Genomic DNA, 27,044 nt, shown 5'->3' with positions numbered 1-27,044 from the left:
TTCTGGATAAGGTATGTGTGTACATACTGTGCAATGCTGTAAGTACAATAGCTTGTGGATGTACTTTACTGTGTGCATGTATGGTGAGTCTCTCCCTCACTTTTCATGGGTGTACGTACATTGTGTCATTGATACACATGCTCCAAATGTGATACTTTCCTGAAAAGCTGTGGTCTGTGTGCTGTATAGCTGATCCTTACATGCTATCGTGTACAGGATTTCTTCCTATAAAGCAGCCTGGATAGAGCTACAGAACTACTGGAGCTAGAAATCTGGATAAAATACTGGGGGAGAAGAAAAGACAATATCTATTACCAGGAAAACCTAGAAATGCTGTGGCCTTACCTAAGTAAAAAAAAAAAAAAAGTACATTTTCAGCTCTTCTTATCTGGTCAAGCAGGGAATGAAGGGGAGGACACCCAGATATGCAGCAATCCAACTATGAGTGCTCTGAGGAGCACAGTGCAGGACATCTGAAAACCTGGATTCACTTCTGACCAGATCCTGAAGTGCTTGCATTAAAGATACAGGTGCTCCAGGAGGATTAGTTAGCCAACACCAAGCTGGCCCTATACATTTACACTGCACCCCAGCTAATAACCCTACACAATGTCAGTCCCTGGATTGATGCCTTTTGCATGTTTTTCCGTACTGGGGACTGCCACTTGCCTGACAGCCTTCCTTATACACGTCCTCGAGCCCTGCCTGCAGCTGCCACCACCTTGGAGCCAAGGTTCAGAGATCAACCCAAGAAACCCTGCTGATCTCTACTGATTCATTCCAGGTCTGCGCAGGAGTATCTGCACCCCCCCCCTCTGCAAGCATGGTTTGGAGATACTTACCCTAAGATCAGTTCACAGTAAGATCTGCATTATGTTGCCATGTAATGCGATTATATGGCAGGGCTTGCCATGTACTCTGCTTTGTATCTCCTTTGCAGAAGTGAGTGACCACCAGCATCCCTGAGGTGTTTTTGTTTTATCAATGCCTTGACGGTCTTTGAGAGTGTAGCTGTTTCTTGCCTATGCTATACTTTTAAGCTTGTGTTTACTTTGTAATTGTAAAATTTACCAAAAGATTAATTAGATTTTTGGTAAGAAGCTGTTCCAGGAAAAGCAAGATTTTTCACATCCAGATTTCTCCTCTTAATGTGTTGCCAGGAAGTCAGCAAAGCTTATAAAGACTGCGTGCTCTTCTGTGCTTCAAGAGCTCAGATATGCTTGGATAGAGGTGGGGGAGTTTGTTAAGTTTTTGATATAGAAAAAATGTACTAAAGAGGTGGTATGAAAAAAGCAGTTGCAAGGGAAATTCAAATTGCCATCTGTGCATTTCCTTTGCTAACAATATTGCCAACTTTTGTTTAACAAACAGATGAGCCCAATGTAAAATTACGAAGAGCAGACAGTAAATTCGACATATGCCTCAAATCATTTGATCAAATTTTATATACAAACCCAGAAGGAAGACAATTCAATTTTTATAGCATGCTGGTTTATAGTAACGTTGGAAAGAATACCCCTGAAACGAACGTAAGATGATATAGACGTAAGATGATGCAGAGAAAGAAATAAGTGCCTGTTCTTGAGCAGAAAGCAAAGCCTTGGCAAGAAGGTTAACAAGAGTCTGAAGTTATGGAATATCTTACGGTGTTTGAAGAAAGTAAACTCTATTTGTACCAGCAGTCTCTTTTGCCTATGGCAAGGGATCCAAGGAATACATAATGAGGTGGTAACAGGAGCGTGTGCCTGTTCAGCACGGCAGATTCACATTTGTCAGAGCATGGTAGTTTCCCCTCAGCCAGATCCAGGTTCTCTCTTCAGGGTCTGCATCGGTTGTAGTCAAGAATTTACTGTCATTATAAGCCACGTCACCAGCTGCTTTTGAATATATTATTTATCCTGGGTATTAAATATGAGGTTGGTTTTCTTTTTTTTAAAAAAGGCACTCTTCAGGTGACTGCCAGAAGCAGAACAGCAGTGCTAAGATGAGGTGCTTATAGGCCAGTTCCCTCTGCTGGGACTGAGCTGTAGCCACACATGACTATTAGTTCTGCAGCACGTCACATTTAAGCCCTCCAAACGTGTCTTCCAGTAGTGCAGCTGCCTGCACCTTCTGCTGCCTCCTGCCTAAAGGTACCACTTCCTCGCTACTGCTGCTTCAGCCTGCCTGTTCTCCTACCTAGCTCTACGAAGGGGTCCTTACAAAAACCCCAGCGCTCTTCCCCTTGTTTTATTTGCTGCTTAAAATGTGGCTGCAACAGCAGCCTTCAGCCACAGGCTGCAGTGGTCATCTGGGGGCAGAGGGAATATTTAAGCTGGGTCTCCTGGTGATGTGTAGGTACAGTCATAGCCAGCCCTGAGCTTGGTGCTGGTGTCTCTGCTGTACTCCCGTCTAAATCAGCTTGTATAAAGCCAGCTCAGTAATTTCTGCATTGCACTGAACTGCACCACGTAGACCTACTCAGTAAGAGTGGCAGAAGCTTGCTGTGCTGTGTTTATGCCACCCACATATCCTAGCATGGAAATTTAAGGAGACAGCAAAAAGAGCAGCAACGTGATACTCTGTGCACTAAAATCCTCATTAGAAAATGTGCTAGAATTATTATAAGGAAGGCTGATAAGACTCTGAAGAGGCATTTGGCTGGAACTAAAGATAGAGAATTTCAGCATCTTTGAAAAGATGCACAACATTCAAAACCTCAGAAAGAATCCATAGGTGTGTGCCTTGGTTTGCCTGCCTAGGTTGTGCCTCTTGAGCTTCACACTGTGGGTCAGACCTAGGGAAGGCATCAGAAGGAGGGCTTTCACAATTCAGTTTTTAGTTTCAATTTCAAATTGTAATTTAGATATAAACATCACTCTTTCAATTTATTGTAGGTAAGCAAAAATTTAAGTTCTTCTTGAAACGTAAGGCTAATTTAGTTGGTACACGTAACACAATAAGAGGAAAAAATGGTCCTAAAATAACTAAGAATTTTTTCTTCTTTATTTTACTAGCACAGCTGCTGAGGCTGAAGGAATTGAGCCGCTAGTAAAAACCCTGAATGCTCAGAGGGATGGAGCTGTTGCTAATGCTGCTGCAGTGCTGACAAACATGGCCATGCAAGAACCCTTACGCCTAAGCATTCAGAGCCACGGGGCCATGAGTGCGCTCGCGGAGCCGCTGCGCTCAACCAACAGCCAAGTGCAAAGCAGAGCCGCGCTCCTCGTGGCTGCCTTGGGTTGTGATGCTGATGCCAGAGCTGAGGTAAAAGCCCTCTTCAAGGCCACGGTTGTTTATAACAGTTCTGAATCCTGAGGTTTGTGTCACACTTACCAAGCTTGCACAAATTCATGCTATACAGATTCCAGTGAAGCTTCAGCTGTGGCTATATCTTAATCTATGTTTACGAGCATTAAGCATGAAGGTTTATTTCTGCAACTCTTTCAGCTGCAACTGAAGGCTGTATTTTGAAGATGAGAAGTTCTCTTTACTCTCCCTCAGTGTTTTATTGCTGTCTGCTTTCAAGGCCCAAATGGCAATGCCTGACTTTGATTTATGAGATACTGGATGCGAGTGGAGTAAATGTAATACAAACAAAATTCAAAATATAATTAATCCCTTGATCAGTAGCATCCAGCAAGTTGAACTTTTCACTGTTTATCAATGGTCATATTATTTTCTTTTCATAAATAAGGACTGTGCTGTGTGCATTCATAGATCATAAGCTAGAGATTTCTCAAGGGTCAAAGCTGTTAATTAGGACATGAATAAGGGGCATAGATAATCAATCTACCTCTTTCACTGTTCTTAAAATGTTTTTCTCTTCAGAAATCCAAATGAGCAATATTTCCTCCAGCATGTATAGGAAAGATACTGTGGCACACAAGAGAATAGGATGTTAATAAGATTGTCATGCATACAGTACAATACAAATTCAAATATTTTGTGATGTAAATTAGTTGCTAGGAGGCAGCAGAATGCAGACAAGAGCTGGATAACTCTCCATGGCAGTCTTGGGTTGCATGGTCTTTTCAGTTTCTGCACCGCAACCTAATAACTGAAAAGCAAGCCAGAGCCAGAGGAGATGTGGGTCTTGAACCACTCCGAAGCTCTCTTCAGCTCCAGCCTGCACAAGGTTCAGAGGAGCAGAGAATTCCTATAAATGTCTTTCTGCCAGCCCAGCCTTGCTTGTCTACAAGGCTTGAGTGCTTTGGATGGAGAATTTGATACGCTGTTCTTGCTGGGATGGAATAGATGAGTTGTGTCAGCAGCAATGTCTTTGTGTTTTTGTAGTTAAGAAATGCAGGTGGACTGGGACCACTTGTTGAGCTGCTGCATTCCAAAAACAAAGAAGTCAGAAGAAATGCCTGTTGGGCTGTTATGGTCTGTGCAAGTGATGAACTCACCGCTGTCGAACTGTGCAGGCTGGGGTGAGTAGAAATAGTATCAAGGGGCAGAGGAAAGATTTTAATGAGAGAACTCTGATAAGTTGGTCTTTATGCATTTATAGCAGAATGACAAAGTTAAGCTATGCTTTTTGGCAAGCAGAAACTACTTTTGTACTACCGATGTTGCAGTTGAAATGGCACTGATTTAAAGTTACAGAAATCTTAAGAAAAAGTAGAAGTCTGAAGAAAGAACTATCTAGAGTTATAAAAATGTTTATTGTTCCTGTGACTGAGTTACGCTTTATATCAAAGGTGTGGTTATATCCATTAAAATTAGGGACTGCAAGTTCCTCATATATATGAAATCGAAATTAAGGTTTCAGGCTAAATTCAATGCACAGCAAATTGTTTATGTCTGGTTAGCTGCTGGCTTGCTGAACTGCCATGTAAAAGAGAATCTGTTCTATTCCTTCTTAGAAACTCCGAGTTCCATATATTAATATCTGAATTAGAAAAGCTGTTTTAGCTGTAAGAATTATGTCACAGGTCTGTTATACGGGGTGACTCTTTTATTGTTAGAGTAAAATATATGTAATTGCCCTGCTCCCTCTGCTGGACAGTCCTTTGGTTACTGCACAGCTCCTTGCAACCCACCCGTCAGGGAATTCTGCATTCACCTTAAAAATGTAGGTCCGCCCTCAAAGGGGATGCTATCTGTGTGCCCCCTGGAACTGAGTCAGGTGCACTGAAAAATTTTTGCTCATTCAGTGCAATTGTAAAGGGGTTTCGTAACATCCTGAGGTAACCTGTTTGGGTGCTGAAGTATCCTTGCAATTAGAAGGGTTTTTCAAATTCTGAATGTCCCTTGTGGTAATTCCATCCAATTGCATCTTGTCCTAATTTCAGTGGGATTGAATAACCACCTTTTTATAGCAGTTTGTTTGCTTTTTTAACTTACTGAATTTTCTCATGTTCCCTGGCCCTTTCTCAATTTCCTTTTCATGACAAAGTAAAAACATTGAAGATTGTTTTGAAATCTGGTATCATTTTGTCACACATCTCTGAATTTCCCTCATTTATTTATGCCATGTTGAAGTGCTGTCTCCCAGCCTGGATGAGGTACTTCAGCTGAGGTCATACCACCATCAAATAAAACTCAGTAATTATTTTCCCTATCTTGCATAGAGCACTGTTCTTATTTAGTCCTTTCTTTGTGACAGTATCAGAGTAGGACTCTAATTTATGTGTCCTTCCAGTTTGACAGCATATTATTGATAATAACACATTAAGCATAGTTTTTCAACCAGTCAGGCACTGCTTCATGTTATTTTCATGTAGATCATATTTCCCTGACTTGCTCATGAGTATTCAAATAGGAATATTTGAAAAGACTTATTAAAGTCAAAACATAGCTCAAAGTCAAGACATATCTTGCATCTACGTCTTGCGCCTATACATTAAGTCAGTTACCCCATCACAGAAAGGATTAGATTGGCTTTACATGATTTGTTCTTGACAAATACATAATGGCTATTTCTTAACACCTTATCTCTTGCTTGCTTGCAGACTGATTATTTAATAATTTGATATGGTGTCCTCTGGAGACTGAAATTTGGCTGAATGATCTCCATCATTTACTTGGTTTTCCTTTTTAAATCTAGGTAGTGTCTTTGCCCTTCTCTACTCTTCTGGCTCCCAGCCTGTCCTCCCTAAATTTTCAAAGATAATTATAAAGAGCTCAGAGCACGCTTTTGCTGTTTCATACTGTACTATGGGGAAAGTCTTCTCCTGCATTACAAACTTTGTCTTCTCCGGCTTACTCTAGACATGCTAAGCCTACTGTTTTTACCTCCTTGTTAATATTGCTGCTAGGCATCTGCTTGCAACCATTATATCAAAACTGAAGCAAAAAAAGGCAGCAGACACTTCAGTCTTTTCTGTGCCATCTGTTATGAGTTTTCTTCCCACATTGAGTAATAGGCCTACATTTTCCTCTCTGACTCGTAGCATATGAACCATTTATTTTTGTTTCGGGTCCCTGAATAGTTGTATCTCAATTTGCCTGCGGGTTTTTTGGTTTTGCACCTTACTTTTTCTTCCCTGTTGGAAGCGTCCATGTTTCCATTTCTGCATGAGTCCTTTTTTGGTTTTCAGATTGTCACAGAATTTTTGGTGCTTCTGTGTTTGTCCCTTTTTGTCTTCTCTTTTCTCCAGATGAGACTAATGTGCAAATGTGCCTCTAATGTCATGTCTTAGACATTGCTGTACTCATTAGACTTTTCTTTACCCTTTTTCCACTTGAAATTTCTTCCCTGCATTAGCTTACTTGCTCATTGCCTGGTCTTGTTGAAATTTCTTTTATGACAAATAGCCTGGATGGTTGTTCCACGGTTTTCTCCCAGTGCTTTCTTCTAAAACAGACGGTTGTCACTTGCCTTGTCTGCAAAACTTATCTCTGGATTTCTTCTGACATACCTTCAGAAGTCTACCCTGTAAAACATCCACAGCTGAGGCTGCCTGTGTAGTTCAGAGAGAGAAACAGGCAGTATAAATGTGGAGTTCATTTTGTATTAAATTTATTCCTTTGGATATGAAGAATGTCTGCATGTGCATATATGCACACGCATGTGTTTGAATAAGTGTGCACTTACTCAAACATATCTCCCTCTTTCTTCCATTATTTTTTCCTAAATATTTCCAAAACTGTACTATGTTATTTTCTCCTGATTAAGCTTCCTTCTTACTCCTTCTTAGTGAGCTTTTCCTGAGTTTCTCAGGTCAGAAGCTGTCAGTCTGTGGGTTTCAGCACCAAGGAATGAATCCCTGTCCTCCAGCATCCCCCCATGATTATTTGTTTCTATTTCCATGCTGCAAAAGCACTGCCAGCCTGGTTGTGCTGATATAACTGCTTGTGCTCATGTGCTAAACTGAGTTCAGCACATCTCTGCCTAATTCCCCTTCCCCAAGCACAGGAACAGCCCTAAACCAGGATTCAGTCCTTGCATAATACTGAACTGGAATCTGCCAATGTATTGTATGGTCAGTTCTGAATATTATTCCTTTTACTCTGACATTTTTCTTTTTTTTTTTTTTTTCCAGTTCTCTGTGATACCCAGCATCTTTCTGATAAAACATTGTGGTATCCTGTCAGCTTTTCTTTATGTAACTGTTTAACTGCCAAAAGGAATTCCTTTTACTTTTGGCACCACAAGGCATTTTTCTCCTCTAGAGAAAGAATTCAGTGTAGCACATCCAGCTCCTTGCTGGCCCAGAGGACACCAGGCTACCAGTTGGAAATGAATCTGTACCTTAGCCTTTGTAATGCTAACTCTGAACTGTGTAATAGCAATTAATTGTTACTTAATGATGAGCTATTGTATTTTGTTTAACAGTGCTTTAGACATCCTAGAAGAAATTAATCTGTCAACAGGGCGCAAAAATAACTTCAGTGAAGCTGCTTTGGACAAACTACTTGATAATAATCTTTCCCAAAAGTACAGCCAGATGGGTTATTTATCATCAAGTAATATCATTACTGATGGATTCTATGATTATGGTCAGGTAAGCTACTTTAAATTACTCTACTTAGAAAGAGTAAAATTGTCCACTCAATTTATCAAAAGTAAGAGGTCTGTAGCAAAAGCTGGAGTCTGGCTACCTAAAATACCTTGGTGTGTTTTCTTGTCCTGCAGTTTTCCAGCTTTTATACTAATTTCTTTTGATTATCTTTCCACATGGGTGAAATCTCACCATCTTCATACTGTTTTCCAGTTGCAATCTTCTTCCCAATCCTGTGTAAGCAGTGTTGCTCCTAGTTCCTTTCCAGAGCCATTCTCAGACCTCAGTTCTTCTGGTCTCTTTCACTGCAGTATACTTAATACTAACCTGACACTGAATGACCCTGTAGACTTCTAGTTTATTTATTTTTACATAAAGAAGGGTTCGTATTTTCACCTTGGTCATGACCCTTTCTTTCACGAAGCACTGTTTATATATAAAGACTGACCCCACTCTGTATCCCCAATTACTGCTCTGTTCAGTTTAAATCAAAGAAATACTTTTCAAAATGCCCAGATGAATTAGAAATACTATTCTTACTGAAAATCAGTGAAAGGCATGCTTCCAAAGCATTTGGTTGCTTTTGAAAATTTCATCGTAAATTGTAAAATCTTCAGAGGCAGGAACATTTCCTTATCCTAGATTTTACAATGACATAATGACAATAATTACAAGATAAATTACAAGTTAGAAATGGAGTAAATGTGAATATAGAAGAAACTGATTTCATATGTTTTGAACAGGTTTTATAAGTTCTCATGTAAGTCTTCTGTTAAAGATTGACTCTTTAGATACCTTTTTAAGATATTTTTTGTCTTCATCTTTAACTGAGCAGAACTCCTTACCTTTTATTTTAATTTTCCTGCAGATAAAACCTGGAATTAAACTTTTATCTTTGGAGGAACTGAGTATGCAAGAACTTACTGACCGTAGGGCCACAATCTTCATTAATGCTAAACCACAAGAAGAGTAAGTTTGATCTACCAGTGTTTATTGCAATAACTCATTTTTCTATCATTTCCACTGCTTCCAATATGAAACTACTATATAGTTGGTATTGTGAGAGATCTGTTTTAATCCTAGCACTGTGCTACATGTCCTAAAAGGCAAAAGATTTGTATTTTATAAAATAGGTTTTTGGAAAATAACTTTTTTCCCGCTAGATAGAAAAGATTCATTCACTTGCGTCAGTCTACTTTTCGTTAGAAAACTTAGCCATGAAGACTCATTCATTTAACACCCTTTGATTTCTGATGATGGGATGCCAGTTATTTTATTAGCTATAACAAAGCTTGTCATCTGCTGTAATAATAATGTCGTTGAAGCTGAATGTCAACAAGCAACAATGAAATCTGTGATTTAATGGTCTTCTTGTACAGACAAATGCATGGAATTTTAAGCATAATGTCCCAAGAGGCCGTCCAAAGCTTTCAGGCTTGATAGAGAACCTATGTCTATTTCTTCTATGTTTAAGTTGAAGCCAACCTAACAAATCTTCTTAGATTTGAATGCAGGAAGTTGGTATTGAGCTTGTTTAACTGGGAGTCGTTTCCTATAAACAGTCTCAGAGATCAAAGAATGCTCTACCAGTATTTTGCAAGTCCAAAATCATCTTCTCTGTCAACACATCACATATTTGGTTTACAGTGTCATTAGCTTTCCTTTTAAGCTTGTATATGACACCATAAAGATGTCTGAGAATATCTATGACAAGTTAACCTTCCATGCTCTTTGTCAATCCCTAAGCTTGTCTTTAACTATCAGGTTTTCTTTTCTTTGACTCGATACAGCTTATTGCCTTTGCACCTTGGCAGCAATCTTACTCTCCAGTTACTTTTGTGTCCATCATTGGTATCCCATACTTCATTTCTGATCCCTGAATCAATATCAGGTTTATTAGTTGCTATGTTATTCCTTCCAGTTATATATTGCTTATGAATATATTTACCGTCCTTTAAAATCAAAGCTCTATTTTCATAGCTTAACGTACTATACAATCTCTACAAATAATAATGCAAAAACATCTTGCTCCATTTCAGTGTCCTTGCAGTAGAGGAAAAGCCACAAAATTCATCTTATGAACAGACTACCTTGTCACCTGTTTCAAGAAAAAGCAGTAGAGAAAAATCAAGGTATGGTCTTAAGATTTACTAGTTGTCAATGTTCTATTATTGTGCTACCATTGGAAATAGAATTCTGGTTGAAAATAGTGATGAACAGTTTCCTAACAGAGTACAATAGCTCAAATACAATGTTAAATATGTTTTTAGAGTCTTTCTTTCACATCCTAATTGCACTAATCTTCCTTTGTCTATCTTAGTAGTTATTTGTCCTCCCCATACTGTATTAGAACATCTCCCATTTATTTGGCTGTTTTTTCCTTTCAGTATCCTTAGGAGACAGTGAAATGCAATTATGTTATAGCTTGACAGCCAAGACAGGGGAAATGAGGGTAGTTCTTTCTCAATTTAGAACATACACCTACAAAAAGTTCCTATACTGCCTACATCCATCCTTATTTCTAGATAAAAAGTCTTCCAGTGAAATTCCTGACTAAAAGCAGAAAAGGATGTGTTCAATACTGTCCCAGTTTTGACAGCAATGAGGCTAAAAATGCCTCATACTTGCAAGGCTCTTTCCGATCCGTACAATTCAGTAGGTACAGCCCTAGCAGGCTTTTTTGTGGGACTGATCTGATGGGCATATCTGCTGGTACCAAATAGGTCTGAATCTCTAATGTTGTGGTAAACTTCATTTCCTTCCTGTACAGAAAGAGGATTTGAGCCTACCCCTCCCACCTGCACATTGATCATAGGGTGCTTGGGGTTTAGCAGTCTTACTCTGTTTCATTGTAGCTTCACTAGCTTCACTAACGATGAAGCTTAATGAACAGTGCTTTCTGCTTCAGCTGTTAGGACATTTATCTGACAGAGCCGAGACTGAAGTTCTAGTCCCAGTCATAATCACTTTTAATATAAAATACTTAACCCTGAGCTTGTTCTTTTGGAAAAGAAAACTGGACCATGGTCTTCCAGCTCAGCCGGTGAACTCTATGTAAAACAGCAGCACAGTCATCACCACAAGGGTGCCTTTTAGAGAAGGCAGGAGAACACACCTAGTTCCAGAGGCTTGTTCAGAACAGCAAAACCAGTCCTAATACAGCCTCCTTGCAAACAAGGGGATGATATCTAATCCTTGATAGTAACGTGATGCAGCCTAAAACTCGACTCAGCTTTCTTGTTAGCTCACTTAGGGAGCCAACCGTGCATCATGCTGGTTTCTGTGGGACCCAGTCTTGACTTCCAAATTCTCCTTGTTTTGTGGTACAGGGGTTCTTGGCTCTATCTCAGGGCTGTGAATTCCAGTGAGTGATGACATTACAAAATGCTAACTTCTGCAGGGTTTGAGTAAAGAGTGTCTGTGTCTGTCATAGGAACTGAGGTACTGCGTTTGCAATTTTTGGCTTGAAGCTCATCCATGAACTATGATATGCTACTGTCTATACAGACCTTTAATTAATAGAATTGTTGATTTCTTACACTGTTTATATATTTCTGTGTATGTATGTATCTGTGTGTGCGTGAGAGGTGAAATTTGCAGTAAGAAAGATGAGAGAAAATGGGAACTGACCTTGCTTTGTGTTCTCAATAGCTTAATGGTATCTCCAGTAGAGGAAAAGCAGGAGCCACCTGGAAGGAGATCTTCGTTCAGCAAAAGTAGCAGTAGAGAAAAAGGCTTAAGGTATTACATTCTGAATTGTGTGTGTATAGGTTCATTCAGAACTGCAGTACAAATTTTTGACAGGTAATAGCTACTGAAGGTGAAGAATTGAGGTTCTGACTTTGAACCAGGATCCAAATTGTGAGATTAATCTAGCCAAAAGTTATTGAGCTACAGGACAGCATTTACATTTGGCTGGTTATTTGTGCTGCGAGCACTTCTGGAATTCAGTTTAAACAATTTCATATTAAATACCTGAAATGAGTCACATTGTGGAAGGTTTCAGGATGCAAAAGAATAAATTCTGCATCTTGAGTGTCTAACTGGGCCTATTCTAACTTCTGCTCATTTGGAAGGTCCTCCTGATGCTCAGCATGTTTTGGCCATGACATGCTAAGCATATGCCAGTTTACTTAAATACAGCAGGAGAGATGAGGAGAGATCAAGCCAATGATATTTTCTGTGCACTTGTGGGGGATTTCTTCATTTCAGAAGAAGCTCTGGAGACTTAGAGCATTTTGCATAGTCTCAAAGTACGGAGTTTAGAGACCTGTTCTGACAAGATCATGTGTTTGTTTATTATTGTGTAAGGTGAGGATACTCTTAGATAGTTGCTTTTTAATGTAATTTATGTCAATTACACAGTAAGTGACTGCATTGTTAGTGATCATAACTGTTCCAGAAAGCAAGAAAAAAAAATAGGAAAAAACAAATGCCTGGCTCCATTTCCCCATAGTAAACTTGCAGGGATACAAAGCCTTCTTTCTTCAAGTATGAAATAATTGCTTTTGAATGTCATGATCAAGTTGTATGATTTATAACCCCATTGTCATTCATTTTGAATCCATAATTCATACACCATTATTACTATTAATTTGTGAGATATATGGGAGTTACTTGAAGGTCAATAGCTGACTCCAAGTCTTGAACATGCTTAGACTTTTTTCTAGATATTTTTTTCCTTTGATCATACATTTTTGTTCATCATTATTTTGCAGAGTACCACTGAACACAGTTTAAAACCATTGTTTTTGAAAAGTGATACTAGTTTATATAAACTGTAGTTGAAAGCTAAGAGAAACGAGAGTTATAATTGTCTGCTGGAAGTGTTTGAATTAGATGTAGAGGAAGTGCCTAGTTGATAGTTTGACATATATTTGCATAGACAGATAGCAACATTTTTGATCAAACACTTGTGTATCTGATATACACAATGACTGAGCTAAAATGTTATCTTTAATGTAGACTGATATATGTGTATTTCTTCCACACTATGTTCTCGTAGAGCATTTAAGGAAATACTTTCCAATGCTCATTTACTCCATTTTGAAAGACAGACAAGAGGTTAAGTTATGCAAAAAAGGAAAGAAAATAGGCGTCATGGCTGTCTTTTGGTGGTAGAAAGGTGCATTGGCTGCCATCTTCCTCACACTGATTCTCTGGTGTTGAAGGACATTTGGACTGAACTTATAGCAGCAATCCTAATAGCTTGGAGACTATTAATTGCCATTAGTTCTCCTTTTCTATGCTCCTCTGCATTTGCAAAGAGTGCAACCACTTAGCAGTGCAGTTTTAATAGGGAAGATAAAATATTGGGTCTACAAAAGGGAAGAGCTGGGGAGAAAAAGAGGAACAAGGAACAAGAAGGTCAAGGAACAAGAATTATACTATCTATAGAAGTCTGTCATTTTGAAAACTTGCCAAATCAGACATCAGAGAGGTGGGAGTAGTTCATTTTGTTGTTGTTTTTAACAGGTTATTCTCAAGCATTATGCCTACCTCTATAAGTGGACAAGTAGGTAGTGGTTTAATCTGCCATTATAAGGTTCCCTAGCTGGAGTTAGATAGAGTCAAATTAGATAAGGAAAACAGTTTGTCTCCTTTTTTAAGTGTAAGTGTAATTAATAACCAGAACAGTTTATTTAACAGGGTGGTGAATTTTCTATAATTTGAAGATTAAATCTTAATTGGTTGTCCTTCTAAAAAATGTGCTTTATAAAATCTATGAAAAGGTCTTTTTGTGAATATGATGAATCTCAATAGGTAAAAGAAAAGTTTGAAAAGTAGTCTGAAGACAAATTGCTTGAATTAGACTACTGATAATGGTATATGCCTTTCTGCTTTGTACAATACCTTCTTAAGAGTGCTGTACATTGTAAAAATTTTAAGAATAATTTGAAGACCATACAGTGATGATATTGTGCCCTCAAGCACGCTACTCTCTGGTGGCCCTTTCTTTCTTTTCTTTTCCTTCCAAAAATACTGGAAATATTCTGGATTTTTATTTTTCTTTAAAAAAGCCAGTCCCGTTAAAGAAATAGAAGACATTTTGTCATATTTCCCAGTAGAATTACTCAAGACCTATGTTGAAAGAAGACATGATGCTTACGAAACACAAATTCTACCTGTTCCCAGAAATGAAAAATCCTAAGCTGTCTGATTGTATAGATTTTAATGATACTCCTGGTAAGGTACTGATTTTGTAGTTGCTATGAAAGCTGTGAAATGCATGGTATTTTATCTAAGCAAAACAAGCATTTAATTTATACTTCTGCTATTTGGTTATGGTACCTGTTCAGGATTTGGACTTCAGAGATTACAGTACTCTAAATAACTGTACATTGTTTTCTATATAAGAAAAGGGAAGGGGAAAAAAGAAGAGGAAAAAATGATAGATGTTACTCAGGTTATATCCAAAGTCCAGGATGAAATAAATCAAGAAAATGCACAATGGCAAGCACCACCTGACTTCATTTTACTGGATTATATTAATGATGCTTCTAAAACAATCCTACCACTCACTACTATGCGGGAACAGGTTGTGGCTCTTGCACAGTGAGTATCAAATTATATTTCTGTAAGTAATGCTGATATGTTCATTTGGTAGAATACTAGCTTTCTCATCACAGGAGAACATTTTTCAGTTTATATTTCTCATCTTTACTTGGAATCCAGATCAGCTTTGGCCCAGTGTTATTAGAGAACTTGTTTCATGAACTAAGTCCACTTCCATTCCTCCTCACATTCCACCTATTTTGTGATAATTCAGGTTGCCTTTATTCTTGGTTGTGATCTTTGCTGTGATAATGCCCTGAACATTGTTGAACAGCAATCAGACATCAGTAATTAATGCTTTTTTCCTCCCCTGAATTTTAAAACAAAGGACTAGAAGGAAGCACATAAAGCCATTCTATTGTCACTGCTACTTGGGTATGGCCCAGCCCAAACAGGAGTGCCATGAGCACTTCTGTTGACTCCAGTGAGTTTTGGATGAGGATTGAAAAACTGACTGAAATGCAAAAATTCAGTGCTCTGCAGGAGAAAGTCCAGATTCCCAGGAGATGTCCTTTTAGTTCCTTGCACCTGGAACTTTGTACAGTTTGCATTTACTTTTAGTCAGCCATATGATTGTCAGGTGTTGAGAGGCCTTTGTGACCTTCTGCCTGGACCTTCCCCAGACAGCTCTTTTCCTCTCCATTTCTTCCTTCCTATACCTTCACTGGCACTTCACGGCAGCACATGTAGGCCTTCCCAGTAGCTGAGACAGCACAGCAGCCGTTCACATCTGGGGAATGTGCCTGCCTCGCTGTAGCCCATGGTGGGCAGAGGCTGGAGGGCCCGGCTCTCCTGGGGTTTGGGCCCAGCTGGGGCCTGCAACAAAACTCTCTTTTTTTCTTTTTGTTTGTTTGTTTTTCTGTAGACCCAAAAGCACAAGACATTTTTTTTAATGTAGTTTTTAGGTGCTGCTGTAATTAACATCCCGATGGTTAAATAGCACCAGAAGATCACACTGATGTGTGCACAGACCGTTGTTATCAATGTGTGATTCATTAGTTACCCCGACTGCTCGGCCTGGGCACCAATCACTGTCATCTCCAAGCAGTGTGGCTGCTTTCATCTTCTCCTCAGTTTAACCTTTACTATCTCACCAGTTTCCTGGCTGCCTCCTGAATCTGGAGAGTTTGGCGTCAGATCCTGCTGAGTCTCACAGAATTTGTTTCTTCTACTAACCTTCATTTTTAATGAAGTGGTCTGCTATGATATGAGGAATGACTTTTCCATTGATTGCAAAATTTGACAAGACAGGTATTCATCCTTAACTATCCAGCTGTGTATAAATTAGGCTGCCTTCCTCAAGGTGGAATCCGTAAAATACTCTTTCAAGTCCGCTCTTCACACACACCAATGAAATATTTGCAAATACACAACCCAGTGAAAAAAAATCATCAGGAACAGAAGTAGTATATTTTCTGTGGGGATTTTTATATGCATGTGGCATTTTCAGTGGCTGCCTGGGTGGCATGTGCTGAATGGGAGGGGAAGGAGGGGGCAGCTGATGGAGCCCCCAGCAGCTTGGGCAGGGTCCCTGCTGTTGCTTGCCAGGAGGGAGCCAGTGTGGATTAGGGGACATGCTGTGGTGCTGGCTGTGTCCTTTTAAACAAAAGCAGCACATCGTTGTGCATGCATGGGAGTGGTGTGCACGCAGGCATGGGAAGCTTTGCTCCCTTTATGGAGGGCTGCCCTCGTATTTACTGAAACCAGAACCTGCTGACAGAGTTTATAATAGAGATGTGGTGGTGTGGGTTTTCTCCTGGTCTGAGGCAATGGCCTCAGATTCCCGTGTCAGCTCTGCAACACCTTGTCTGGAGTTACAGCCCTCAGTAACACCCGTGCCTTTGTCTGAGGACACCGTGAGGAACGAAGGTCTTTACATACAGGAGCTGCACAGGGTGAAGGTGTGGGTAAGAGGAGCTAAGGACTTACAGATTGGGGGTTGATCCTATCTGTGCACAATCACCCCAAAGGCACTGGTTTGGGCAGTGTTTGCACAGATTGTGGATTCTGATCTTCTCTTTCTTTGATGGAGCTATTCTCTTTTATGGATAAAGACAGCTCCTTGCCCCCAGATGTTGGCTTTGATATAAGAAAACACATGTAGAGGTTGAAGTACCCTTTCTGGATATCATTGCTTTCCTGTGTTGGGATCATTACCTTTATTTTGTTATATTTATTCTCATGTCTTTATTATTACTTCAAATGAATGCTAGGGCTAAGGATTGTAATATACATGTATAGCTCACATAATCTACTAGCTGTGAAGATGAACATTAGCTTCTGAAACACTTCTTCAGTAAATTCACTTTTACTGATGATTTTCTCTGAGTAGTTGGTTCCTACATCAGACATCTCCAGAATTGCTGGCAGCTGCTGCACCTTGGCTTAGGTCTGTGACAAATGTGAATGACCTGAGTTAGATTTATCTGGATTTAATAGCGAGCATATGTAAAATACCAGCTGCTGAATAAAACAATTCAAGTACACGTAGAGACAGTATTAATGTTTTATATATCATTGTCTTACTGCTTCTGTACATTTCATTTTGCTGATGCATTTTTGTAATAAATTCAAGAAACATTATAGATTTAATTGTTGTAATTGTAAATTTGTTGCAGGTTTGTTGCAGACAAGATGGGTGGTGCAATCGAAAAAGAAAAACTACATGACTTCAGCTGGGAACTTCATATAAGTGAAATAGAATATGAACTGAAATCCAATGTTGTGCCTATTGGGAAAGTTAAAAAAGGGACATTTTACCACAGGGCTTTACTTTTCAAGGTACATTAACATTTATTTTACAACACAGAGTTATTTCTGCTAAATGTATATTATAAACTAAAGTATACTTGCATCAGTATAATATAATATTTATATTAATGTAAAATCTTGTGTATATATTTAAGTCATTTTTTACTGGCAAAGTTGATTTTCCAGTGAATGAATGCCAGCATCGCTTCGTTCTGTAAACATTCTTGTTGTCATTAAATTGTCTTAAGTGATATCAGCAGAATACTTGATAAATGGCAAAAAGCCAAGTTATTTGAATGGTAGTCAAAACATTTTACATTTTCTGTAAACTGTAAAATATTGAATTATGCAGTTTCCTGATTTTTTTTTCCCATGCTGTAAATGTAAGCTTCTTGGGACAATTTCTATTCACTATCTGTCCAGTATTCTGTGACAGAGTGTAACAGCTTTTATGCTCCAGTTTCACAGACTGGGAAGCTTCATTTCTTTTTCTGGCTTCACGTAAGCCTGCTTGTCTGTCCCATCCCCCTTCCTTGGCCATTGGTTAGCTGGACTTTACTCCTTGGATGGAAAGGAGAAAAGAAGCAAAGGCCTAGGACACTAAGCCTAGGAGAAAGAGTACAATCTGAAATCTATGGTATACATGGGGAGAGAACATTCCTGACGTATTTTGTGGAGGTCTGAGGGAATAAATTAATTGTGCTGAAGCAGCACTGGTGTTCTCATACCCTCAACTGTTCTCTGACTGTGATGTTTATAAAGAAACCTTTGTAGGGACAGATCATCTCTCATAGAGACACATCAGTCTAAGCACAGGATATCTGTGTCCATTTGTAAAAATGTAAAAAACTTTCAGGATTTCATTTCTGTGCACAGAATATGGTAAAAATTGTATTTATAAGCCTGCACTGTCTAAGCAGAACCAACAGTAAAGATCTGTAGTTCAGAACACCCTAGAGATTTACACAGTTTGTATCAAGAAAGCTCTTGGCCTTTGAAGTATTTCTTTTCTTTTTAAGCATCACTTGTTGTATGTTGCACAAGCTACGTGTGATTAACACCTTTTTCTTTTCTTTTTAGGTAATAGCAGACAGAATTGGCATTGGCTGTAGTTTAGTTCGTGGCGAGTATAACAGAGCTTGGAATGAAGTTAAATTGGTTGATGACTCTCCACAAGGAGTAACTGGGCTTCTGCTTCCTCCTCAAGAGTATATTGTAGATCTAATGTTTGAGCCAGGCTTTCTGATGAAACAGGGAAGTGCAGAGGCAGATCAGTACAAACGTATTTAATCATCCCCAAATTTCTCCAAAATAAGCATTTTAAAGACGATTGCAGTGTTGTTACTTATGAAACAAAAGGGGCTTGTGGTCTGATTATCAAAAAGAAGCATATATTTCTATAGTCATTTGCTGAAAGATGTTCTTTGTTTCTGAGAACTTACTTCAGATATCTGCATCTGGTACATTGTCCTAAGCATTGAATTAAACATACTTTACGTAGCCAACCTCAATTCTTAGATATTTGTGGGGACTTGGGTGTGGGAGGTGGTACTATTTTAAGATGAAATTGTAAAACTATAGATTTGGTAGATCAAGAATATTTTATATGTGTTAACATTATACTACTTATTAAATAGGTTTAAATTATTTCCAAACTACAGTATATATATATATACAGTATATATTTATTTTTTTTCTTATGTTCCTTCAACCCCCATGCACAATTACAGAAATTATGTGTTCATGAAGCAAGAAAATGTGATGTCTGGTGAAATAACAAGTTGTCTAAAAACAATTGCACATCTTTTTGTGTGTGAAATAGCACAAGAACTGAGAATTAGAAGAATTAGGATAACAGTGTACTTCCAACCTCTGAAGAGGCTGAAATATAAATACCCCATTTATATTTCTTGGAACTTGCCAGAGTTAATAATTATGGATAGAAACATACTCTGGATGAACATAAATACTATTTGTCCTGACACAGAGAAGACAGATGACTGATAAGTTACTGCATTCAATCTCCCTTTAAATTCTTCATTTTTCACTTGAAGATAAAATGGACTCTGAGAAGGGAGCAGTTCTGGGTGGAGAATTTGTACTTCTAACAGCCTTGGGTAACGTGGTGTTGCCAAAGTGTGATGGTGCACCTAATAGAGGTAAAACACTGCTTAGTACACTCCAGTAAACACTTTCTGGTGAAGTAGTCAGGAATGTACTGGAGTATTTAAGGGAGCATCATGCAAATGAGTATACTTAATTGTAGACAAGTGACAAAAAACGGTACAAAAGTTAAGCCAATGCAGTCAATATTGTGCATAACTGAATTTCAGAAGAGAATGACAATGAGGCATTTACTTCCTGACCATCAAAAAAAAAAAAAAAGATAAAATTTCAGTCTGTGTTTGTTTAATTTTTTGATGTTTGTGTAAGCCCAGTCACTTGTATAGTCTATTTTGGTTTAAAAAGGTTTGTATCTGTTATATTCAATACTGTTTATGAGTACGATGCCACCCTATTCCCTCCTTCCTCCATTGACAAGCAGCATAATTTTCTGGTAGCCTTTTAGCGAAAGATTTATCTTTTTGTTGTAAATTCACATTTATGTTATGTACAATTTTTACCTTGTGTTCAGCAGTAATGCAGAAATCAGAATGAGAGAACTCTGGAAACAAAACATAGAATATACTAGCAGAGCAGAGTGGAAGGTGAGGATGTATTTCTTATCATTGCTATGGTGCTGGCAGGAGACTGAGGAAAAGTGATACACTCTCACTGACAGACATGATTGGATATAGAAACCTGCAACTTTGAGAGTGCAGTAAATGGCAGAGAATTAATTTCCTATTACCTCTCATTTTGTATAGATTTCCTACATTAGAATTTCATTATTATGTATTGGAACTATAGCGTTAAAATGTGACGTTCTCTTTGTTTGAGGTCTTGAAAAACAAAGCAATTTCAGTAGTTTCTAATAAAAGTCAATTTAAAAAGTAATTTATTCAAAATAATGTGAAACATCCATTCTAGACACATAAGCTTACTTTATGTAAAATAGTTAGCTAGGGAAATGAAAAGAATACTGCGTAACCTTACATACTGCAGACTTTGATTCAAAAATATCAGATGTGGGTAGGTTTACGCTTTGCACAGTTTTTAGCTTTGTATTAGCTGAGTTTCTGTCACTTCATTTCTGACCTGGGTGTCAGAAATGAGATCTAGGATCTAGATAGAAAATAAACATTTAAATCCCCAAAATTGTTATTTTGAAAAACTGGAGTTTGATTGTCACATAAATCAAGAGATGCCACACTTTTTTATTTGATGCTTCTCAGAGACCTGTAGTGTGCCCACAATTTAGTCAAGAATTCCCCCAGCTTTGACAAGAGCAGTCCATGTCACACTCATTCCAGAGCTGAATCAGACAATAAACTATTCAAAAGTTTTTGCATTGCTCAGCTGGGTAAATATTCCCAGAATATGCCCAGAGTGCACCATTTGGCTTGGGCCATGCATAAGTGGAGTGATGGCCCAACTTATTTTAAGGATCAGAGGGGGAAGGACCTCATATTTCCTTCTACATGACAGTTCAGGAGGCAGATGGGTCACTCAGGAAATGGAAGGAATCAGGCTTGATGCTCTCCTAAGGATGAGCAAAACAGTCTGCAGCTACCTAATTGCCAGGTTATATTCTAGCCACTGCTTAGTGTAATATTTGTATTAGTGTATATTATTATTACTACTAATAGTATTAATTATTATATTAATGAGTTATTAGTATATACATATAGATATTATTTATCTCTCTTGTTGAAGCACTGCTATCATAGAAAATAATGCAGGATTAATAGAATAATAGACTATATAGACTTGTAGAGCTCATGTGGCAAGGGTTTGGTAGCAGGGGCTGCAGGGGTGGCCTCTGTGAGCAGAGCCCAGCAGCTGCCCCATGTCAGAGCAGAGCCTGCTCCAGACGGCTTCAAAAGGGACCCACCGCTGCCCAGAGCTGAGCCAGGGAGCAATGCTGGGTGGGCCTCCGGGAGAACAGATTGAAAGAAGGGGAAAAAAACCTGCTGCACAACAGCAGCTGGGAGAGAGGAGTGAGCACCAGCACTGCAGACCCTAAGGCCAGTGCAGGAGGAGGCCAGGAGGTGCTCCAGGCAGGCAGCAGCAGTTGCCCTGCGGCCTGTGGAGAGGCCCCTGGTGGAGCAGGCTGTCCCCCTGCAGCCCATGGATCCCACATGGAGCAGATCTTCATGCAGCCCGTGGAGGAGCCCCCGGTGGAGCAGGAGGATGTGGCCTGGAGGAGGCTGCGGCCCATGGAGAGCCCCTGCAGGAGCAGACCCTGGGCCGGAGCTGCAGCCCGTGGAGAGGAGCCCACGCAGGAGCAGGGGTCTGGGGGGAGCTGCCACCCACCCGTGGGGGACCCGTGCTGGAGCAGTTTGCTCCTGGGGAATGGACCCAGTGGGACGGAGCCGTGTGGGAGCAGTTCTTGAGGAGCTGCTGCCTGTGGGCAGCCCCCACTGGCTCAGTTCGGGAAGGACAGCATCCTGTGGGAGGGACCCCATGGGGAGCAGCGGAGCAGGGGCAGAGAGGGACCGTGAGGGAGCAGTGGAAGGAAAGCATCAGGGACTGACATTCAGCCCCCATTTCCTTGCACTGCTAGGGGTTCCTCAACATATTATGAGGGGTAACGGTATTACTTGGGAGAAGAGAGTCTCAAGTTCCTCGAGAAGAGGGCTCGAGTACCTGCTGCCAGAAGTGTTCTTACAGTTTACTGTGTCTACTGTAACATTTAGAAACTGTACCCTACCTCAACCAACGCTGTCCTGGTTAGGCACTGTCCTGCAAGGTAAAAGGCTCTCTTAAGCAAAGACAGCAAGTGAAACTAGGTCCATTCCTCCATAGCTGTAACCACTGGGCAATTACATGAAAGTAGGCGTCATGACCAGCAGTTGTACAGACTGAAAACCAAATGAGACTTGTGCAGCTTCATGACAGACAAGAGTATATAGATGATTATCCCAGGACAGTGCTGTGGACTGTAGACCCTTATTTGAAAGAGGCACCTCTAAGTCATCCCAATTGTGATGTCTGTGCTTCTGAGAGAAGCTAGGACAAAGACACTGTAGTCTTGATTTCTCCAGTTCACTGGGAATAGCCAGCTTCAAACTGCTTCTGCCAAACGGAGGTAGCACCCTGCTCAGCGTGCTGCTCACTGCAGGCTGTTCCAAGGCACACCTCATACTCACTGCATGCGCACAACTGCCATTCGTTTTGATAAAAAAGAATTTTGCTTTTGATTTGGCATTGAAAAACACGTTTAATATAGAGCACATCTGCATATCAAGAAATACAAAACTGGATTGTGTTGACGAAAGGTCAGACATGGTTTCGACTTTTCTAATGAATGTGAACCAGCAAAGCAGCAGACTGAAATTGGTGATGCTGTCAATGTGATTTTGAGTTGCAATAGAGCTTTTGATATGAGAAGGTCTAATGCTTTGACCCTGCACACTTCTCTGCATTTACTTGTTGTTCATGTGTGGAGAGCATCACAACTAATAGGATCCTAAATTAATAATTCCAGGCTTTTCAGACCACTTTGCTGGCTCAGATAAACCTCTAGCTACACAAATGGATTCTTCATTTTTTCCCCAAAGCAGGTGCAGAGGCAGTAAAGATCGCTGGCAGCAGCAGCACCTGCACTTCCATGCTTCCCCTCTGTTACCCTTGATCCCTGATCAGTGGGAGCATCCAGGTTAACTTCCACTTGTTTTATCTTTATGTTAGCAAGGAACAACTGCTGTGTAATTTATGGAATGAATACATTTCAGATAGATTCTGATTTCCCATTGCTATCCTACAGCAATGGCAGAAGGCTGCCAGTATGTCACTCTCTCAAACTCTGTACTCCTTTGCACAGTAGCAATTGAAATGAACTCTTTCTCCAGTAAATCTCTGTTACCAGTCCTGAGAAGGATCCAAGGGTCTCGGAGCAAAACAGGTGTTAAGTTTGAGATCCAAGAGGAACTTTTTCTATTTATTTATTTATTTATTTTTACATCAAGCTTGGCTTCAGGGGAAAACAAACAAAGTCTTTTATTAGTGAATATGGATTTTGGATGGTGATGTATTATTTCATCCATAGCTCTATTGCATGAATCCACACCTCTTCTACTACACGATTCATTTCTCCACAAATCCGGCTCACTATCTTAGAAAAACAGAATCATAGAATGGATTGGGTTGGAAGGGACCTTAAAGATCACCCAGTTCCAACCCCCTGCCATGGGCAGGGACACCTCCCACCAGGCCAGGTTGCCCAAAGCCCCATCCAGCCTGGCCTTGAACACCTCCAGGGATGGGACATCCACAGCTTCTCTGGGCAACCTGTGCCAGTGCCTCACCACCCTCTGAGTAAAGAATTTCTTCCTAATATCTAATCTAAATTTTCCATTTTATTTTAAAACCTTATTTACAAGAGATAGTTACTGATCATTTAGCTACACAGTTTCCTTGAATGGAAGAATATGGAGGAGTAAGTAGCGCTCATTTCAAGAATCATGCTATGCAAGGTCTAATGAGATGTCTTTAAAGTTCTTCAGATTAGCTGCAAAGGCAGTGGTTATCACTGACTAATCTAATCCTAAACTATATCAATGTCCTGGAGCTCAGGATGTTCTGTCTAGCTCCATGCTGTTCTTGAGCCCTAACGTGACTCAAGGTTTCTTTATGACTCCCTGACAGACATCATTGCCATGCACTAGGTGAACAACTAGGAGGTACTGAATTGACTCATCATCGAGTGGAAAAAATAAATAAACAGTCTCTGGAAATCATACCCTCTACATGGCATTGCGGTTCATTCTCCAGGCCTTCTAAATACCCAATTTCCTTACATAATTATGCCATGTGCCATCCTCAGTTGCTAAATGCAACAGTAAAGGACAGCTGTTATGCTCCACTAGCTAGAAAGTGCAAATTTCCTGGAAACACCTTTTTGAGTTCATGGACCTGTCCCCATTACATGTGTTTACTCTGTTACTTCTCACCTCAGAGGAAAGAGTCTGAAGAATAGGATGTATCCAATAAAGACAAGTCCAAACTTCAAGTGAAATAATAAATGCACAGCTCTTTTGCTTCTGGTATCTTCCTTGATTAACTAGAAGAACATGGAATCGTTAAGGTTGGAAAAGACCTCCAAGATCACCTGGTCCAACCATCCCCCTACCACCTATGTCAGCCACTAAACCAAAGCTTCTTTCGTGCAATCCCACGTTTTCATTCCTGTGGAGCAAGGACTGGCTAGCTGGCCAAAATGGGAAAGTCTTCCATAGAAGTATTCAATAATTTGGTCTGTAGGGTCCTACTAGCTCCAGAAGGTGTTCTCCAGTTATTATTCCTTCTCTGCCTTCAAAGGCAGAGAAAAGAGGGGCCCTAACCCTGTGCCCCAGCTCCTGATGCTGCAGAACTCTGCACTTCCAGAATGAAGGTTCAGTGGCAGCTTCATTTAAAAGCTCCAGAACTTCAATGGTATACGAAAACGAGCAGTCGGCAAAGCGGCCTGTATTGATTTAGTCATTCAGATCAATTGATTTTGTACTACAAAGGATTTCATTCCTCATAACCCATCTTTTCCCCGTAACAATGGACACGACAGCTGTAGCCAGCGGGGAGCCGATGGTTCAGGCAGCAGGAGCAGGTTTGGGTCCCTGGGCTGTTTGGAACTATGGGATGAGATATAGGCTACAAAATCCTGCTGTAATGACCGATTGTCAGGCACTGAGGGAAGCAACAGGCCTTAATGGCCCGACCAGCCTTGCCTGGGGCCACCTGGCACATTCATCCATCAGAGGTATTTCCCAAGCTGTCTGCTCTCGTGGGGGGACAGCGCTAAATGTGGTTTACGTGGCACTGCTGCACAGCAGGCGTGGGGCTGTGGCCAGTTCCCGAGCTGCAGAAGGGGACACGAGGCCAGGCTCTGCTCAGAGTTACAACCAAGTCACTGGCATGTCCTGTTCGGTGGCAGCTGTCGCAGAGGAATGAGGTGCAAAACAAAATTAATCCTCATAATAACGACACCACACACCTTGGGGTGGGTTTTATGATGACTGAGTTGAACTGGTTAAAAGATTTAGTATTTTTGTCCTTAAAAAATATAAAGCATTGCTCTGTGGCAAGAGCTGGGGATTCCTAAAGGCCAGTGATGCCACCCAAGCGCTGGGAGGTGGGCTGAACACGCAGCAAACACTTGGAGGCAGTGGCTGCCCCTGGGAAATCAGTGGTCAGCAGAAATGTGCCAACTGCTGAGTGCCCATCAACACATCCAAAACACCGGGAAGAAGCACTATACAAGGGGTACAAACACCCACAGGGTGTCCTGAGAGCAGATCCTCTACTGCTGGGGCTGTGCCAGGGCACAGGACCCCACCTGCACCTCACCCAGAAAGGAAGGCCAAAGGGCTCCAGCATTTTTCCAAGGGCTTTGCAATATAGCTGTGTGGACACGGGGCATGGGTTTTTCACTCTTTACCAGTACAGCTATCAGAGCAGAACTTTGCAGATAAATGGAAAGCTCTTTAGCCCTCTTAATGAGCTAATTATTTTTCTATTATACAAATGCTGCCTCTGACATTGAAAGATATCAGGCATATTGGGATAACTTCACCTGGCTTTCCTTGTCCACTGTCACCCAGGCAGAATTTAGGCTTCAGGCACAGGTAGGGTACATGCAGAAATGCCAGAAATGTAGGGGAAAAATGCGCACACCTATGTGTCTTTGACCTACAAACATGTTATTTGCAGGACATAGCAGAAACTAGCGTGTTGGAGACACAGTGAGCTAGTAAAAGCTTTTCTCTCATTAAGGACTGAGCTTATTTGCATGCTAATTAACCAGCTTGTTCTTCCAGCTCATTGATGTTTCACTGACATGCTGAGATGTCATCCACGGAAACCACGTGCAAAGCATAATTGAAGCCAGTTCTTGCTTGAAGTTGGCTAAACGTTGAGGGAAATGCAGGGAGATGAGAAAAGCCATCATATCAAAGAGAGCACCCAGCAGGGGCTGCTTTCACCCCGTCTTCCAGCAACCCTCACGTGTGGTCTGTGCTGGATGAGCCAGCAATGTGACCTGATGGCCAAGAAGGCCAGTGGGATCCTGGCATGCATTAAAAGGAGCGTGGCCAGCAAGTCAAGGGAGGTGATCCTCCCCCTCTACTCTGCCCTGGTCAGGCCTCACCTGGAGTACTGTGTCCAGTTCTGGGCTCCCCAGTACAAGAAAAGACAGGGATCTCCTGGAAAGAGTCCAGCGGAGGGCCACAAAGATGATACGGGGCCTGGAGCATCTTCCCTCTGAGGAAAGGCTGAGAGACCTGGGTCTGTTCAGCCTTAAGAAAAGAAGACTGAGAGGGGATCTTAACAATGTTTACAAATACATTAAGTGTGGGAGACAGAGGGATTTGGCCAACCTCTTTTCAGTGGTTTGTGGGGACAGGACAAGGGGTAATGGCCACAAAATGGAGCACAAGAAGCTCTGCACCAACGTGTGAAAGAATGTTGTTCTTCATGGTGAGGGTGACGAGCACTGGGACAGGCTGCCCAGGGAGGTTGTGGAGTCTCCTTCTCTGGAGATATTCAAGGCCCATCTGGATGCCTACCTGGGCAGCCTGCTCTAGGGAAACTGCTTTGGCAGGGGGGTTGGACCCGATGATCTCTGGAGGTCCCTTCCAGCCCCTACAATTCTGTGATTCTGTGATCTTGCCAGTGTATTTATGACAGGTAGCAGGCTGGAAAATCTTACCTCCC

At 40.7% G+C, this 27,044-nt stretch overlaps 1 protein-coding gene across 1 annotated transcript in view; it reads left to right on the top strand.

The window, feature by feature from the left end:
- ARMC3 (armadillo repeat containing 3) overlaps positions 1-18,524 on the top strand; it is a gene marked incomplete at both ends in the record, with an annotated part of 52,267 nt that extends 33,743 nt beyond the window's left edge. The window contains 8 exons of the mRNA XM_084307035.1: positions 2,997-3,246; positions 4,276-4,412; positions 7,763-7,931; positions 8,797-8,897; positions 9,968-10,060; positions 14,286-14,483; positions 17,102-17,264; positions 18,315-18,524. Coding sequence (XP_084163161.1) covers positions 2,997-3,246; positions 4,276-4,412; positions 7,763-7,931; positions 8,797-8,897; positions 9,968-10,060; positions 14,286-14,483; positions 17,102-17,264; positions 18,315-18,524 — 1,321 coding nt within the window. The remainder of the gene's footprint in view (positions 1-2,996; positions 3,247-4,275; positions 4,413-7,762; positions 7,932-8,796; positions 8,898-9,967; positions 10,061-14,285; positions 14,484-17,101; positions 17,265-18,314) is intronic.
- Positions 18,525-27,044: the final 8,520 nt, after the last annotated feature.

This window comes from Netta rufina, assembly GCF_964035555.1.
Source record: "Netta rufina genome assembly, chromosome: 2".
NCBI lineage: Eukaryota > Metazoa > Chordata > Aves > Anseriformes > Anatidae > Netta > Netta rufina.
This window is presented reverse-complemented; position numbering and strand designations above follow the sequence as displayed.